This window comes from Notolepis coatsorum, assembly GCF_963971535.1.
Source record: "Notolepis coatsorum genome assembly, chromosome: 11".
In the NCBI taxonomy this organism is placed as follows: domain Eukaryota; kingdom Metazoa; phylum Chordata; class Actinopteri; order Aulopiformes; family Paralepididae; genus Notolepis; species Notolepis coatsorum.
The window spans coordinates 75,362,874-75,382,738 of NC_140175.1; the positions used below are offsets into that span (position 1 = coordinate 75,362,874).

The 19,865-nt window shown below is 44.2% G+C and overlaps 1 protein-coding gene across 1 annotated transcript in view; it reads left to right on the plus strand.

Moving 5' to 3' along the window:
* The first annotated feature begins 395 nt into the window (after positions 1-395).
* rbm18 (RNA binding motif protein 18) overlaps positions 396-19,865 on the plus strand; it is a 36,848-nt gene continuing 17,378 nt past the window's right edge. Inside the window, exons 1-2 of the mRNA XM_084324686.1 lie at positions 396-540; positions 990-1,103. Of these exons, the coding sequence (XP_084180812.1) occupies positions 997-1,103 (107 nt within the window). The 5' untranslated portion in view covers positions 396-540; positions 990-996. The remainder of the gene's footprint in view (positions 541-989; positions 1,104-19,865) is intronic.

Genomic DNA, 19,865 nt, shown 5'->3' on the forward strand with positions numbered 1-19,865 from the left:
ACGCCTGGCTGGAGAGGACAGGAGAAGAAGCTTCAAACAAGCAAATGTGACAACTGTGTACAACGTCATCATAATGCGAGGATCGACGCGTGCGGGACGTCAGTGACATTGTTTGGTTTTTACGCCGAGTTGATTCGAGCGAGTGGAGTTTGTTACTTATGTTCCATGAATAAAAGAGAAACACCGAGAAGCCTTCTTAAAAAAAATTAAAATTAAAAAAAAGTGTGCCTATAAAGTATCTCGGGCTAGAAAACGACGATGAAACGATATAATCTCTGCGACAAAAAATGCAATGTATCGACATTGAAATAAAGATCATTGAATCGAGCGCGCCCATAGTCTAGTCAAGAATGCGGTAGACGACGTCATCACTCTGCTCCATTGTTGTCACGAAGGGAAGGTGTCTGGAAGCTAACTTTGTGGCAACAATACATTGTTCGAAATGATCAGTTTTAACAACGTATTGCTCCCGAAAGTAGTTATATCAACCGCGAAGTAGCCGAATAGATCGACAAAGGACACGTTTTACAGAGGAAGGGGGTAAACGGATGAACTTTTAAGTGACCACTTACCAGACAATAACGCGAGCTAACATTGAACGGTAACGTTTAACGCACAGTGTCACGTTAGCTCGCTGCTGGCTAGCGTTTGAGCTAATACTACTGGCTGTTTTGCAATGTTTTGTATTTTTGTAAGCAATGCTAGGCTAGTTATTTGTTATGTCTCTAAGAACTAGCTTGCTGGCCAACGTTAGCCGTCTTTCTTAACGCAAAATGACCGAAATTCGAGCTGACATGCGACATATTCAGTGTTAAAGACCGAGCTCAGCTCATATTAACGTTTGTTAGTTATTGTATAAACGTTACCCGATATGTTTGTGTTTCGATGTTGCCTGTAGTGTTTAGATGCTGCCAAACTATGCATGCTTTCAAAATATGACAAACCAACTTTGACCACCATCTCTATCTTTCTCTGTGTCTCTCTCTTAGAGGACCCATGTCGTCAGCGGCAGAGACAGTGGAGAATGCCTCCATCATTGCAGATAGTTTGGGTCAAGATGGGAACCGCCTGTGGATTGGCAACATTGACCCCAAAATCACAGAGTGAGTGAATATGACATCAGTGGGTCTCTCAGTTGGTCTCTGTCCCATCTTTCTGTCTCACTTTCAGTTCCTCTGTCATGCTCTGTCTTTGTCTCTGTCTCTCTTCCTCTGTCCTTAGACAGGCGTCCGTCTGTCTTTCGAACTCACACTCTCTCCTCCGAGTCGGTGATCGACCTGTCTCGCCTTACTAGCCCATTAAGCCTGCGCTAGTGTCTCTCAAGGCTAACACAGTCGGGTGCATAGGACTGCTGCTGAAAAGGGATGATTGCGGGGAAGAGATTGTTCAGGAATCCAGGCCATTCCATGTGCCACCCATTTATAACAAATATTGCTCTTATCCTAATTTGCCCCTGACAGTATGTTTTGTTAAAAAACAAGATATAAAAAATTATATAGTGTATATAAGCAAAGAAAAAGAGAAGAGGGTATTATAATCCAAAGTGTGCCTTCCTGGCACACTTAACACTGAAAAACTATCACTCTGAGTCTCTGTTGTCATTCATCCCTCCACTTCCAAGTGTCCTGCTGAAACAGCTAATAATAACACATTTCCCATCAGAATGCACATTCCAGATCAGATAGGAATCTAGTAAAAGAGGCCTGTTTCAAAGACGGTGAGATCAACATGTTCTCTATGTGGTTCTACTTTTTCCTGTGTACTGATCACTGCACCTTTGCAAGTGGTGTGATGTCATGTCTGGAATCTTATTTACTACAAAAACAATGCTATCGGTAAATACTGAATCAAATGACTCCTGAAGAAGCGAAGTTAAAAGCTGTAAAGATAAAGAAGAGTGTCCCGGGACCGTAGCCGAGTGGGTCAGTGTGTCCATCCCTATACCAAGAGGTTTGGGGTTTGGTCCCCTTGCCGAGGTTGTATCAAAAACTTTAAAGGGGACATTATGTATCTTTTCAACAATTTGATATGACTTTCTTGAATCTGTGGAACATGTAAGGGCTCAAGTTAACAGTGCACTGATGTCCCAGGGCAGTCAATTATTATATTTTTTTTAGTTTGAATTAGGTATGTGCATAATGGTTATTTTGATAGCCATGTTTTCTTTTTTCTTTTACTTAACATGGTTTCATGTGGTCTGCCATGCGCACAATCTGCCCATTTCACATTCTAATGATCTCTCTCAACACAACAATACAAATCTATCTAATGTTACCAGACGACATCCATAGACTACACACAGCGATCAATCATCCATGAGTTAACACTGCTGCTCATCATCACACAACAATGCTTGCTAATGCATAATGTTAGCTAACTATAAAATACAGCGTGCCTTCATGACAACTGTAATTTACTCATCATTAGTAGAAACACTTGTTGTAACATTTACTGAATGTCCACAGTACAGTACAGACTCCAGGTGGAGACGGAGATTGTGAAAATGATGACGCAGCCACTCTCGCTCCTAAAACAAATGCCACGTGCAGCGCTTATTGTGCTTATATCCATTATTGATCATCACACACTATTACAAAACAAATCTGACTGCTTACTGTTACATTTCACCAGTTTTCCACCTGGTTTACAGTAGGTTAACGTTACTTCATGTGTGCTCAATTAATCTTCCCCATTGACAGTTTAATACACAGGCACTAGCTGTTAGAACTCGACTCAAGTACTACAGAGAGGTATAGCATGCCCAGTGTAGTGAAAGTTGTGTGAGATATGTTTTCAGGAGAGCTAGTAGACAGAAATATTTTCTGGGGTGCTTGTTTAGATGGAAATCATTAAGTCTAAACATAGAGAATGTGCTGTCTCATGTGTTCACTTTATTTAACATTTAAAGAATGACGTCATTTAGGGCAGCTACGTGGTGCAGTGGGCCAAGGCGCTCACCACGAATACTGGAGACTGGGCTCGAACAGGTAAGCCTCCCTGTTCGAGCCCAGCGCTCCACATTGCTTTCAGTTTAGCTGGTCGTCCGCACTAATACACATTGGCAGTATTAGGGGGAGGGAAACTGATGGGTGGGGATCGGGCGTTGTGGACAGCGACTCCTACAGGTCGGTTGGTGCGCTTGCGCAGTAGAATCAGGAAGCGACGGGGGCGGGCCCCTCCAAAGCCCAGACCCCTGACGCTGAAAGATCGAGTCGCGCAGGTGGAAAGATGCGACTGCTGTTACCTCGAGTATCGGAGGGGACTCGTGCTATGTATGACTTAGTCCACATTGCAGCCGGCTTGTGTGAGGCATGAAACAGCGTTCAAAGACAGGGGAGGGTTGAATTGGATGATACGAAAATTGGGATGGGAGAAAAATAGAAAATGGGAGAAAAAGTGGATCAAAAAAAAATAATGACGTGATTTAAAGAATATCCGGTTAATTCAAAACGACTAACCGAATATCCTTGCACATCCATACTTTGGATGATCATATTTGTCATTATGGACCTTCACAGGGACGATAAGAGTACAACCTTGTATTTTTGGTGAGCCTATGATTCTGCTGTTGTTAACCAAACTTGCATTCAGAGCTGGTCATACTGTATTAACAAAACTATAATTAAGTTAAGTGATTCGCAAACGTTTCTTCATCACTGACGCTCATATACATGATGCCAGTTCAAGGTTTGTCAGCAGTAGAGTAACGTTAATGACCTGTGGACCGGTGGGCAACAACACCTGCTGTGAGAGAACAGCTGATAGGACACTACAGGAAGAAGAGAGAACAGCTGATAGGACACTACAGGAAGAGAGAACAGCTGATAGGACACTACAGGAAGAGAGAACAGCTGATAGGACACTACAGGAAGAGAGAACAGCTGATAGGACACTACAGGATGAGAGAACAGCTGATAGGACACTACAGGAAGAAGAGAGAACAGCTGATAGGACACTACAGGAAGAGAGAACAGCTGATGGGACACTACAGGAAGAAGAGAGAACAGCTGATAGGACACTACAGGAAGAGAGACCAGCTGATAGGACACTACAGGAAGAGAGACCAGCTGATAGGACACTACAGGAAGAAGAAAGAACAGCTGATAGGACACTACAGGAAGAGAGACCAGCTGATAGGACACTACAGGAAGAGAGAACAGCTGATAGGACACTACAGGAAGAGAGAACAGCTGATAGGACACTACAGGATGAGAGAACAGCTGATAGGACACTACAGGAAGAAGAGAGAACAGCTGATAGGACACTACAGGAAGAGAGACCAGCTGATAGGACACTACAGGAAGAGAGAACAGCTGATAGGACACTACAGGAAGAGAGAACAGCTGACAGGACACTACAGGATGAGAGAACAACTGATAGGACACTACAGGAAGAAGAGAGAACAGCTGATAGGACTACAGGAAGAGAGAACAGCTGATAGGACACTACAGGATGAGAGAACAGCTGATAGGACACTACAGGAAGAGAGAACAGCTGATATCACACTACAGGAAGAAGAGAGAACAGCTGATAGGACACTACAGGAAGAGAGAACAGCTGATATCACACTACAGGAAGAAGAGAGAACAGCTGATAGGACACTAGAGGATGAGAGAACAGCTGATAGGACACTAGAGGAAGAGAGAACAGCTGATGGGACACTACAGGAAGAGAGACCAGCTGATAGGACACTAGAGGAAGTGAGAACAACTGATAGGACACTACAGGAAGAGAGAACAGCTGATAGGACACTACAGGAAGAGAGAACAGCTGATAGGACACTACAGGAAGAGATAACAGCTGATATGACACTACAGGAAGAGAGAACAGCTGATAGGACACTACAGGAAGAGAGAACAGCTGATAGGACACTACAGGAAGAGAGAACAGCTGATAGGACACTACAGGAAGAGAGAACAGCTGATAGGACACTACAGGAAGAGAGAACAACTGATAGGACACTACAGGAAGAGAGAACAGCTGATATGACACTACAGGAAGAGAGACCAGCTGATAGGACACTACAGGAAGAGAGAACAACTGATAGGACACTACAGGAAGAGAGAACAGCTGATAGGACACTACAGGAAGAGAGAACAACTGATAGGACACTACAGGAAGAGAGAACAGCTGATAGGACACTACAGGAAGAGAGAACAGCTGATAGGACACTACAGGAAGAGAGAACAGCTGATAGGACACTACAGGAAGAGAGAACAGCTGATAGGACACTACAGGAAGAGAGAACAACTGATAGGACACTACAGGAAGAAGAGAGAACAGCTGATAGGACACTACAGGAAGAGAGAACAGCTGATAGGACACTACAGGAAGAGAGAACAGCTGATAGGACACTACAGGAAGAGAGAACAACTGATAGGACACTACAGGAAGAAGAGAGAACAGCTGATAGGACACTACAGGAAGAGAGAACAGCTGATATGACACTACAGGAAGAGAGAACAGCTGATAGGACACTACAGGAAGAAGAGAGAACAGCTGATAGGACACTACAGGATGAGAGAACAGCTGATAGGACACTACAGGAAGAAGAGAGACCAGCTGATAGGACACTACAGGATGAGAGAACAGCTGATAGGACACTACAGGATGAGAGAACAGCTGATAGGACACTACAGGAAGAAGAGAGAACAGCTGATAGGACACTACAGGAAGAGAGAACAACTGATAGGACACTACAGGAAGTGAGAACAACTGATAGGACACTACAGGAAGAGAGACCAGCTGATAGGACACTACAGGAAGAGAGAACAGCTGATAGGACACTACAGGAAGAGAGAACAGCTGATAGGACACTACAGGAAGAAGAGAGAACAGCTGATATGACACTACAGGAAGAGAGAACAGCTGATAGGACACTACAGGAAGAGAGAACAGCTGATAGGACACTACAGGAAGAGAGAACAGCTGATAGGACACTACAGGAAGAGAGAACAGCTGATAGGACACTACAGGAAGAGAGAACAGCTGATAGGACACTACAGGAAGAGCCTCTTGACAATCTACCATAATCGATTGATTTTATATTTATAAGATAGCCAACGTTTGTTATAAGGGTTGCATTTGCTAATAGACTATAGATAGCTTGATGATTGTTTAAGTGGGCTTATGTTAACAGGATTCTGAAAGCTAGAAATAACGTTACCAACAGGATTTATATGGGCTTCTAACAATGTTAGTAACATTTTAACGTTGCTGCACTTGTGGGTCTGTATCCATGTGTGTTTGTCTGTGCTTCGATCCATCAAGCTAAGATAGAGATAACATTATATATAACCAGGGAACAAAATGAACACTCGCCAAACGCCAATGGCGTGTAGAATTCCTCTTTGGCTGGTAAATTACGGAGGCTACTCAGCCACTCTGGCGTATAACATTTTTTTGGGAGCCATATGATAGTAATAATAACACATGTCGATATACTAAACAGCTATTTATAATTTTTGGCTGGTAAAAAAAATCCACTTTGGCTGGTAAGCCAAAAAGTTTATTTTGTTCCCTGTATATAACATTAGATATAGTGGATATGTGGGTCTGAACCTCCACTCTATCACACACTTTGACACTTTTCTGGTAGATCATAAGAGCAGGCTGTGCATTGAGTGAGCTGCCACAGTAAGCATAACGTTTTCTTACATTGTCCTTTCACACACAACACTTGAAAACGACCTGTATTATGAACTTATCATAAAGTCGTAGCAGAGTTTTTGAGAGTGAATCAGTGGGTGGGGGAGCTCTCATCTGCGCTTTTGGCAGAAGACAGCGGATGAGTGAGAGAGCAGAGAGAGTACAAGAGAGTGAGAGTGAGGGAGCATGCGAGAGAGAGGGGCCTTTCTCACTCACTCATTCGGGTCCGGTCCGTACCGTCCTCATTCCGGGTCTGGTGCGAACTTCCCCCCTCCCTCTCCCCCCTCTAGTTTGTGTACACACTTCAGTCTTTGTTCGCTCCGGGTTCTGTTTACGGTTTGCGTTTTGAGCGTGTACGCTTGCCGTAGGCGATGTCACGCTCTAAAATGTAAACGGGAAGAGTGTTAACACGGCGGCGGAGTCTAGTATAGCCACTGTAGCACTTATTTTTCAGCAAAGAACGTGCAATAAACAAAACTGATACATTCACTGTGTGTTCTGCCTCTCATTTGTTGATGAAACAAAACTAACATCAACACAATTGAACACCAAAAGCGGAGTTTTGTCTCATCGGCGCCGAGTTTGTTAGCTTACATGCTAACGTGAATGGAATATGCCAGTATAACAGTATAGCATTGTGGCTAGCAGCTAAACGCTAAGCTAATGGCTAACGCTAGTTAGCTTAGCCTGTTCAGCAGCTAACATCCCATCGCTCGTGGCAATTATATTGCATGTCATTGATCTACTGGTCGACCACGGCCGACTGGTTGGGCACCACTGGTCTAATAGAAATAAATGCATTCGAACAAGAAAGTATACTAGACAGACATAGCACTGGCAAACGCTAAGCTAACGGCTAACGCTAGTTAGCTTAGCCTGTTCAGCAGCTAACATCCCATCGCTCGTGGCAATTATATTGCATGTCATTGATCTACTGGTCGACCACGGCCGACTGGTTGGGCACCACTGGTCTATAGAAATAAATTCATTCGAACAAGAAAGTATAGTAGACATATAGCTATGGCAAAAAAGGTTACCAGGCTTAATGCGAGCCAGGGAAGTCTTTACCCCCTTCCGTGACTGCTATGTGCAAGCCAGGGGCTTTATATCTGATATATTTCGAAGATATATAGAAGATATAAATATCGTTTTAGTGGGTATTGTCCAGTTGTTGCTGTGTGTTTTTATCTGCCCACAATTCAAGCAAGTAACGACGTTGTGTGTGTCACTGGCGCGCACCCAGAACCACCTATTTCAAGCGTCCCAGGTTCAGCGGGGGGTAGTACGAATCAGCGCCGCTTCGCACCCAAAAGGGGTGTGTCCATCTGAGTGAGAACACCCCCCCCCCCCGTCCCCGGGGGCGCTGATTCTACCGCGTATGGTGAGTGAGAAAGGCCCCAGAGAGAGCGTGCCTACTGTCTAGTGAAGATGGCGTTGCAGAAGCGATATTATTATTTCTATTGTGTTTGATCTCTTAGTTTGGCTATTTAGCTTGTAACCGAGTCTGTCAACAAACACAGCTGGCTCCAACACTGTGTTGGTATTTGGTGAACAAGCACACAGTATCTTAGGACTGGCCCAAATATTTGGATATTTAAACTTTTCTATTTCGGAAGGCATCAATTATACTCTCTCCCTTTCTCTTCATTAAATGTACTATACTCATTGCACTGCACTGCTGTATAATGTCAATACATTTAAATCTAATCTAATTGTGCCTGATTCATTGCCTAATAATTAATCAGTTAGTCGTCTTTTTCTCATGATCGTAGATGATGTCTATATCCGAGTCTAGATAATGTAAAACAAAATAAATACATACATACATTTTGGGACAGTCAATGTATACATTGGGACGATTAAAATATATTTTGGGACGGTGGTGAAAAAAGTTTGTTTCGAGCCCTGCATGTTTGTTATGGAAATAGTCTAAATCTAATTGTATTAATTTATTTTCCAGCACCTCCGTCTTCCCTTGTATTAAACACAGTGTTTTGGGGGAATGTAGCACTACACATTTTATTTTTTATTATTATTAATCATTCCCTTCCCTGGCTGGCTACCCCACAACCCAAGAGTAAAAACCGTTTACATACTGGGCAGTACATTCGGTAGGCAGTGGTTCCTGGCTCCCAAAAGCACAGCTAATTGATTATTCAAAGATAATGAATTGCTTGTGACATGCCATTGCAAGCGGCAATAACTCTGACCAGCTTGTTTAGGCTTGTTAATGTGAAAACTTCAACCTCTGGCCAAACAGCAGAGTATCTATGTCATTCCCCCCAGTGCCTACGTAGCATTTGAGACTGAAGCTAAATCCATGCAAAGACTGGGCCTTAAGCAAAACCCATTTTCCATAACATGTCCCTGTTTAAAAATGACTTGATGACACTCTGTTTGGCATTCAGAGAAGGCCTTGAGTAGGGCTGCCCCCCCCCCCCCCCCCCCCCCTTAGACATTTAGTCAATTCATTGTTCGGTTGGCCTTGATTGATCAAGTCTTTGTCAGAAACCTCTTACCACGCAACAACCCGCCGGCGGGACCTTTTTAGGATGGTTTGCCCACCGGCACTTTGGCGACCTCTAGTGGCTCGGGTGTGCATATTTTGTAATACAATATATATCTCGAATTGAAGGCTTATTTGTTGCCTGTCGACGGCGACAAAATCCGACAAAATCCGCTCAGCGGTTCTCAAGTTACATGCCGGTATTTGAGGCTTGTGCAAAGTACACGGTATTGCGCAAAATACCACTCCCGACTCGTTGGGCTCTAGTTCCGTCAATCTAGATCCGATCTCGAAAATGATTGTGGAGGGTTGTAGCCAATGAGTGTGGCTTTCCAATGATACCCCATCTGGGGATGTATGATCTAGGATCTAGCTGAAAAACTAACGAGCAAAGACAGGAAGAGAATGAATTGAAGTCTATGAGAAAACTGAGTTTTTCATTGTACACAGTTTACCAACATCACTCCTAATCACTCATTTCTGAATGGATCTTTATGAAATTTGGAGATTTACTACACAAGGCTTCAGGCTATGGGTCCGTCTGCATTTGTAAGCCATTCCACCTTTAGGGGAAATACTACCTCTCTGGACTACTAATAACTACTACAGAAAAACTTGAGTAACAAGTTTTTCTACAACTCAAGTTCAGACCTATGTTACGTTAGCAGCACTAAAATTTTCTTTTCTTTCTGGAATCAGAAACTTCAGAATGTCGTCTTTTAAAAGAGACCAGGCTCATACATGTGCTATAAGTATAAAGTATGTTGTTTTGGTTTGCAAAAAAAGTATGCAGTCCTCAAAAATGAAAACTAAAAAGGCCACTTTTGGGGGCGCAGGTTAAGAGTTTTTTTTTCTTTTCTCCATGCTGTTATTTATTTTCTGAAAGAATTACGAGCCCATCTCTGGTAAGCTCACTAGATTTAAAGAAGTCCTTCAACACGATTTGCATGTGGTCAACGCAATTTTACATTTATTTATTTCAAATTCAAGTTGAAAAAGGCCATATGATTATTAATGGACTATGGATGTCTTTAGTGGGGAAGTCAGTCCTGTGTCCAGCATGGTGCACCACGGTATCTGCTTCACACCACAGTAGCAGCATGAGATGAGCTCCATCTCGGCATGAACAAGGATTACGTACTAACTAGTAAAGAAGGTAGAAGGCCTTGTTAGCCAATACCCCCAGGCCTTGTTTTTACCTTGTCTGGCTCTGCTTTTCTTTTCTTTTTTTTTACTTTTTTTTTTAAAGAGGCAGTGCATGGTCTGTGCCTGTATGATTGATTAACTCTGTGTGTGTGTGTGTGTGTGTGTGTGTGTGTGTGGAGGGAGGGAGGCTGGCTGAGACTGAGCAGACGGGACTGGGTGTGTGAAAGAGAGGCAGCGAGGCGTGGAGACCTGCTGTACTGAGGGGCGGCCATCATTCCTCACTCACCTGCCCTGTTTACTCTCCTTCTGTCAACCAGGGTGTGTGTGTGTGTGTGTGTGTTTGTCCGTGCCTAGGTGTTCATACGTGTGCGAGTGTTTGGATGGCAGTGGGAGGAGGGGCTTGTTTTGTATGTTTCTGAGTGTCTACGTCATCATGTGCACAACTTCATGTGTTTGTGTGAGTGCTGGGGGCATGAGCACCATACTTTGTGTGTGTGTGTGCGTGCATGCAAATGAGCACCATACTTTGCGTGTGTGTGCAAATGAGCACCCTACTTTGTGTGTGTGCAAATGAGCACCATACTTTGTGTGTGTGCAAATGAGCACCCTACTTTGTGTGTGTGTGCAAATGAGCACCCTACTTTGTGTGTGTACGTGCAATTGAGCACCCTACTTTGTGTGTGTGCGTGCATGCATGTGCACCCTACTTTGTGTGTATGTGTATGATCACCCTTACATGTTTTGTGATGGGGGGGGGGGGGGGGGGTGCTGAGGAGGGGTGTGTTTGTGTGCCTGTGGGGCTGCTGGAGAATGTATGGGCTGCAGCTCTGGTGGGCGTCTAGACAGGAGTTTCCTTCCTCTGCTCTGCTCTGCTCTGCTTGTCTTCTTTAAATAGGCCAGTGCTGCCCGTCTTGCAGGGAAAACAAGAGAACTGCCCGTGGCCCTGCCGCTGATTGGAAAGATTAATTAGCTCCCAGGTAGCCAGGCAGCGCTCCCTCTGTTTGTAGGAGCGGGTAGGGAACAAAAATATCCCAAAAAGGACTGCCGGCCTGAATGTAAGGTGCTGCTCGATTTGAGCACAAGCCACGAGCCAATCGTTGGTAATTTTTTGCATTGGCTGGTAAGTCTGTTAATTGTACTTGCCACTTTGGTGGGTAGTCGGTCAGTGTTAAATTCTTTTTTTATATTATTTAAAAGTACTTTGGCTGCCAAGAAATGTCATTCTGAATTCACTTGCCACTGGATCAAAGGGGGCCAGTTGACAAAAAGAAGTAGTGTTTTTCTGGGTGGTGGAGTTGTCTGCAGCGCTCCCTGCTGCAGTTCAGTCCAATCTGGCAACCAAACGACAAAGAATGTGACCAACAGCCATAGTTTTTAGGGCATCTTTTAAACGTCACAAGGCCTTGTTCAAATGCAGCCTAGAGCTTCAGACAATTCAAGCCACCATAAAAACCTGCTTCTTTGTGGTACAGTTATAATCAATCGGTATGATGCCAGGTGGTATCCTGAGCAACGTCAGTAGGATCCGCCCCTTCCTGACAAAAGAAGCCACCCAACTCCTCGTCCAATCAACAGTCATCTCCCGCCTCGACTACTGCAACGCACTGCTCGCTGGCCTCCCGGCCACTGCCACTAAGCCTCTTCAACTCATTCAGAACGCAGCGGCCCGCCTGATCTCAAACCTACCGAAGTCGGCCCATGTCACCCCACTTCTTAGGGACCTGCACTGGCTCCCCATTGCTGCACGAATCCGCTTCAAGGCCCTCGACCTAGCATACCGTGCGGCAAAGGGAACCGCTCCCGCCTACCTCCGGTCAATGGTCTCTAACTACACACCCTCAAGACCCCTACGCTCTGCATCTTCTGGCCGCCTCAGACCTACTCCTATCCAAGCTCCGGGAGGGTCATCAAAGAGAAGTTGCCTATTCTCAGTCCTTGCCCCACAATGGTGGAATGAACTACCCACCCCAGTTAGGACAGCCGAAACCCGTCCAATCTTTCGCCGTAGACTAAAGACGCACTTCTTCAACCATTATCTAAAAATAAAAAAAAATAAAAAATATATATATCTAACCCTAACTAACCTTACTGTCATGCGCACTTGTCCTAATAAACTAACCTACACTGTAGCACTCAACACTTTGGTGAACATTGTTACTCAGCTGATAGAGTTGTGCCCTTCCTGATGACTTGTCGTACAGAACTTGTAAGTCGCTTTGGATAAAAGCGTCAGCTAAATGACAATGTAAATGTAAATGGTATAAAAATGATTTCATTTATAATTTGTTTTCAATTATTGTTTAATAAAATACCATACTATTTTCAACTTGAATGTGGATTTGTGGCTGTTATCAATGAATACAATGTGCAAATTACTTGAATATGATCTGGTTGTGGATGTGTGGCTTTTTACTCATAAGAGTAATTCATTTTGACATTTGGATATTATATTAAGTCGGATGAATGAAAACCAGAATAGTAAATTGGTAAATATTCGTCATGGAAAAGCAAATTTATAGAGTGGTTAAGATGTGACAAAGTAACTGTGTGTGTGTGTGTGTGTGTGTGTGTGTGTGTGTGTGTGTGTGTGTGTGTGAGAGAATAGCTGGTTTCCTCTTGGGGAGAGGGGTGGAAGATTCCCTCAGGGCCTCTGGCTGGAGATGACACACTGAGACTTGGAGAGTAATGCAACTCTTTTACCGACTAACATGTGATTTCCAAAGCTAGAATTGCTCGCTCCATTCTCTCCCACTATATAAAATCGCTGTGTCTCTGCTCTCATTCTCCTCTTGGCTAACTGCTTCTGTGAGTGTTAAGTTTCCGCTAATGACTACCCGGCAATGACAATGGTATTCTGTCTGTCTCTGCAGTATTTGGCCAATTATTTATTACAATCTCTTTCTTTTCTGGCCCTGTTCTGATGGTGACAGGGCTGCTGGTGGACCACCCCACACAACAGAGCGTGCATTTTATATTATAGACTGGTGGGCAGTCTGGATGTTGGGACTGACTGCACAACGAATCCACAGTCATTTCCAAATTCCACTGTGGTTCTTCATCAGAGGTGTCTCAGGTGACTTCCTAAGCCAGGTTTTCTGATGTGCAGAATCTCCGGTCCACAAATTCTCAGTTACATAACTGAGAGAAAACCCTTCATTATTTTGTGCAAATCCAAAACATTGGCTCTGGGTCAATATGGGTCAAAATGCAGAAAATGGCCTATGTCGAAAAAGCTGTCCACATCTTGACCTATATTACAGCTCATATATTTTAGCCAAAGGAAAACAAATAAGCTTATGATATGACATTTATTTTATATATATATATAGGCTATATACATATTTAAATCAATATCTTCCTTTTGAATAAAATAGGCTCAGGAATAAGGATTGTTAAAGCTAATTAGCCTAATCCATGTCAAAAAGCGTAGCCTATAGTACATTTATACACAAACACACAAGAGAGAGGGAGAATAGCTTATAGCAGTTTTTTTTTTTTTTTTTTTTTTTATATAAATATTCTTTTTTCCCCTCCTTTTTCCTCCGATTTTCTCCCATCCCAATGTTAGTCGTTATGCCAATTCCCAATCCCCTTCCTGGTCGCTGCGCAGTTACCCCCCACAGTCGGTCTGGGAGAGTGGAGGCTATCACGTGCTTCCTCCGACTCACGTATAGCCAATCAACCGCTCACTGAGAGCGTGTAACGTGTGGAAGGATCACACTACCGCCCTTAGATCCTATCCGCGCTTAGCAGGCGCCCCGACCGAACTGTAGGAGTCGCTGTTTACAACGACCCGGACCCACCCCGCCAGCTTCTCCCACCCTCTAAGGTCGCTTTCACATATAGTTTTGGTGGACTCGGTGCGGTTCTGGTGGTGAAGTTGCAACATTGTTGCATTCTTCATTTGGTTCGCCTGCGTTCACATAGCAATTTGTCAAGCGCACCGAACTTTCTGAACAATGTCACGCGGTTGGAAATGGCGCTCGTCTATTGGACAATAGAGAGTGGAAAAATGTGTGTGTATGTGTGGCTGCGGGCACGTGTGTGCGCGCGCGTGTCTGTGTGTGTGGACTGCGAGCCCTCCAGATCAGCGGAGGCCGAGTTTTTTATTTTGACGTGACATTGATCCATTGTTCTATTGAAGCCCATTACCACCATCCTCTCGCTAAACAACTTGTACACCGCGTTGTTTTTATGAGTGCCCACAAGTAGCTGTTTTATTTGGTCTTCTGCCCATATGTGTACAGTGTGCTTGTTTTGCAGTGAATGCCGCGCGCCTCGGTAATAATATAATAAGCTGCGTTTTTTTCTTCCTTCTCCCCAAGATGCACAGTTAGATATATAGATATATAGATAGATAGATGCAGTGTGCTTGTTTTGCAGTGAATGCCGCGCTCAGCGGTAATAATAATAAGCACTTCCTATATTTGTTCCGCGTTTGGTCCGATGAAGCGAACCGAGACCTATGTTTTTGGTCGGACCAGAGTTTGTGTGTTTGGTCCGCGGACCGAGTTCGACGCGCATTCACACAAACACGAAAAACCGTCGAATTCTGGTCCGATAGTCCGGACCAAACAGCCCCTGTGTGAAAGCGACCTAATACTGCCAATTGTATTGGTGTGAACGGCCAGCCAAGCTGGTGACAACCCCGGAGCTGTGAGCTGGATTCGAACAGGCGAATCCAGCGTCTCCGGGGTTAGTGACGAACGCAATCTCCGCTACGCCACCTGACCGCCCGTAGCTTATAGCAGTCTTAATGATTTTACAATATTTTTGCTAATGAAGTGAAATATTTATTATCATCAACTTTCCAGTTAGTTTTTATAGTGTAACGCTACTTCAAATCATTGAATGTACAGAGAGAGAGGGAGAGAGGGACGAGCTCAGGTAGTATAGGCAAGGAAGATTATTGGAAGAGTGCATGATAGTAGAAGACTGTAAGAAGGTTAGGTATTATTAAAAAATTTATAAAAATGTCATTTCAGATATTGATTGAGGAAGTGTGTATTTAGTCACTACTGAGTAAAAACAAAAAAAGGACACTTTCTCCATTTCTGGAGTGGGATTTTGGTTTAATGTGGTCACTGCAGTTAGGATATCTCTCTCTATGTGAGTCCAGTCAGGTTGTTCTCCCGGTGTGAAGGGATCGCAGCTACAACAAGCGTACGCACCTCTCCGCCTCTGTTCCCAGAGCGTCCTTCACCGCCTGCAGTGAAGCTGCGTCTGTGTTGCTGGATCTTGCTTCACTAGACTTCCATGCACGTGGTCCGCTCTTGATTGATTGATTGAAAACTTTATTAACAGATTGCAGAATGGGACAGTACAGCTCAATACTAACAACTGCTAAGAGGATGAAGACCGGAAAAACTTTCGTCTTGTTTACATAAGGGTCCTCCATTTTCAATTCATCAAGACATTTATGACATACAAGACATATACAAATATACTGTACTGTGTAAGAAAGAGAGATCATAAAAAAATACATTGGAGGGTGTTGGGTGGGTGGGTTACTGGGTTTGGGGGATTTTGACATTTACCGTGGCCAGTTTCTAATTGCAGCCACCCGTAGGTGCTCTTTGAGAGCGGTTTTGAAGGAGGGTAGGGATTCACATTCCTTTACGGCTGTGGGTAGGGCATTTGACATTATTGTGGCATAATTGCGAAACGTGTTTAGTCCCTTGTTTGTGCCAAATCTGGGTTGAATGTGATTTGTGGAACTCCCTCTGGTGTTGTGGTTGTGGAGTTCACTGACCTTTTAGGAGGTATTTCGACAGGTACATGGGTATCTTAGTGGTGTAGGATAACAGTACTGTATATTTGCATATCTTGTATGTCACAAATGTAACAGTACTGTATACCTGTATGTCATGTATGTCAGAAATGTCATTATGAATTGAAAATGGGGGACCCTGATGTAAACAAGACGAAAGTCTTTCTCTGGTCTGCATCCCCTTAACAATTGTGTGTATTGAGCCCTACTGTATTGTACCCATTCTGCAATCTGTTAATAAAGTTTTCAATCAATCAATAGTGTATCTTGTAGACCAGGCCCATTGCAAGTTGCTGTACTCTGTTGTCTACTCTAAGCCATCCTAGATTGTCAAAATGGGCAGGGGTGAGGTGGGTTCTAGGAGTAAGGTCAAGCAGTAGTGTGAACAGTTTGTTTTGAGATGTTTGTAGCCTTGTTTTTAGGGCTCTGCTTTGAGTGCTGCTCGGTCATCTGTTGGAACTTTTGTAGCTTTTAAACGTTCCCCCCCATTGATCACGGAACGCTTCGACAGTTTGGCTTCGCCATCTCATAAGAAACATTTGTGGATTACTGGCGGGACAATTGCCTTGATTTAACACACACCCGCAGACATAACTTACACACACAGCGTCCCAGTCGTACAGCATTGCCTCCCATTTTTATAGCCTTGGTGTATAATCATATTTCTCTTCATCTTATCGTGGTAATAATAACTCACAAAGAAAGACACTGCATCGTATTTATACACATTTCCCCAAAAGCTCACAATTCTGAGGCGAAGCGGAAAGTATGCACCGCTAGGTTAGAGTCGAGGTAAGTAAGAGTTGAGGCTTATATACAACCATAAACAACAGATCTCAGCCAGGCTGAAATGGCGTGAAAACAGAGAGTCTGGCGACACCCTTCACAGCAGCGACCTGCCAATGGAGAGAGAAACACAAACTGTCTTCAGTGACAGAGAAAGCACTTCTTCTCCTCCCTAACCTTCCAGAATCACAAACACTTAATTTGCCAAATACAAAGAACGTACAGGGAAGACGGTGCAGAGAGACATTTCAACAACTTAAACATTCAACAGTGTGACAGACAACACATGGTACAATGATTTAGACCATTTAATGGGAAAGAAAATGATGTGTGACAAACCTGAATGGAGGCAGAAAGCGGGGCCATTCTAGCCCATTCTGCCACCAGTTAGCACTCGCATGCAAACCTCCACCTCTGCTCACAAATGATGAAATGGGTTATTCCCTCCTGTATTTTGCTGGACCTCCTCTCACCTTCCTCACCTCTTTTCCTCCTCTATTTTTCTTCTCCTTCTATTCTCTCTTTTCCTTTCTTCACCTCCCGTCATGCCATCTCACTCCTTTCCTTCCTATCTATTTCCTCCTTCCTTTTACTTCACCTCTCTTCCCTTTCCCCTCCTGCTCTCCTTCCTTCCTCCCCTCCTCCTCTCCCCTGGTTCACCTCCCGTCCTGCCCAGACTCTCACTTTACACTCAACAACGCACGCTTTCCATTAGAAACAATTGGTGCCGATCCACGTGTCCTGGAAGACTTCAATGTCCTGGTTAAATGGGAGAAATTCCGGTCACATTGTGTTTATTGAGCTTTAAAACAATTGACAGGCTATATAAAGAATGCCATCATCTTTATTATTGTCTAATATTAACACTTTGGTTGCCTAAGGTTAAATGAATGATATACCATAGATTGCCAGCGCTATTTGTCTATGGAGAAAGTCCCCTTCTTTGCAGGGCTATAACTTTTTAAATTCTATTGCTACATTGCCATTATTAGGGCCCATTCAAAGTCCTATATGTATTGTTCATTGTGTAGCAACGTTAAACTTTTTCATTCACATATTCATAGTAAAGTATGGTCTAATGTATAAGTATGTTTTCATCTCTTTCTGCAGCTTTCTCCAGAACGTGATATATAGCCCCAAATGCATTATATTGATGATGAAATACAGTTTGATGGCAATCGGGGCGATATAAAAAATTCCAACTAGACGTACTTCTAGAAGTTACTACACGTCATCTGATGTTGACCGGATGGGCGAGGGGGCGTTTATAATTCCGTGGGCAGCGTTATACCAATCATCTAATGTGGGTCAAATGTTCATCATAGCAGTTAGTGTCGAACACGGTAATATTACACGCTAAAACTCACCCCAGTCTCCGCGGGCCGTTGGGCGATCAGCGTGGGGTAGACAGTTTTCCATTATGGGATGTTGAAATAGTCGGTCCATTTCCAGGTTGTATAATAATATATACGTCCAAATCATGTTGTTTTTTCGAGTTATTTGCAGCGATCGATGTTCACTGTGTGAAGACGGAGTCTCTCTAACATTAGCGAGTGCCCGGACCCCATATGGAGTGAGTCCTACCGGGTTAAAGGTTGACATCCGGTTTCGATCTGCCGATCGGCCACCAGATGGCGGTCTTGAACCGCTAGAGGATTGAGAGGAGATCACACTTGTGTCTCAGGCCAGCGGAGGGACATTATGGATCAGATCGCAGATTTTTGAAATATTGATATAAAGACGACGTAAAGCGTCCCCCGGCAACTTTAGCATCGCCAGCAAAGACGTCTAAAGACGCCCCCTGGCAGTCAAAGTGTTAATGTAAAACAAGTCTTGTCAATAGACGCAGGTGCATAACCCTAACCCGTCCTTGAAGTCAGACTAGCTTAGCCATAATGTTGCTGACTGTAGACTCGGATTGTTGCCTTTGTTGTTGGGTCGAATAAATAGAGAGACCCTCTGAGCTCTGAGCTATTGCCTGTCTATTATTACATCACAGGCAATGGTTTGTGGAGCTCGTAGGGTCTTTCCATTTATTTTACTCGACCCAACAACACAGGCAACGGTCTGAGTCTTCAGTCAACAACATTATGGCTAAGCTAGTCTGACACGTGAGTCTATTGACAGGAGTGGAGTTAAATTTTTTCTTTTTAAGTTAAAATTAAAGTAGGATCTGAGCTCCACTGTCTAGTTCAGCACCATGGACAGTGCACACACACACCAGCTTCGCTACAGAGAGAATCTTCTCTCTGCTGGCACACTGGAGACAGGGATAAGGCAGGCTACTTTGGTCCACTCTGGAATTATTTTCACAGGACATTATGATATTTGAATATCTTCAAACAAATCTTCCAGATAAAATGATAACGGAAACCTGTTCTGCCCAGTCCCTCACCTTGCTTTCAACACCACCTGTTCTGCCCAGTCCCTCACCTTGCTTTCAACACCACCTGTTCTGCCCAGTCCCTCACCTTGCTTTCAGCACCACCTGTTATGCCCAGTCCCTCACCTTGCTTTCAGCACCACCTGTTCTGCCCAGTCCCTCACCTTGCTTTCAACACCACCTGTTCTGCCCAGTCCCTCACCTTGCTTTCAACACCACCTGTTCTGCCCAGTCTCTCACCTTGCTTTCAGCACCACCTGTTCTGCCCAGTCTCTCACCTTGCTTTCAACACCACCTGTTCTGCTCAGTCTCTCACCTTGCTTTCAACACCACCCGTTCTGCCCAGTCTCTCACCTTGCTTTCAGCACCACCTGTTCTGCCCAGTCTCTCACCTTGCTTTCAGCACCACCCGTTCTGCCCAGTCTCTCACCTTGCCCTCAACACCACCTGTTCTGCCCAGTCTCTCGCCTTGCTTTCAGCACCACCTGTTCTGCCCAGTCTCTCACCTTGCCCTCAACACCATCCTCCGTCACGTAACCCTCCCTCTTCCTTTGACAGGTTTTACAGCCCCCATGAGGAGCAGTGCATTGTGGTCCAGCTCTGAAATGTTCTTGAAATGTCAACTG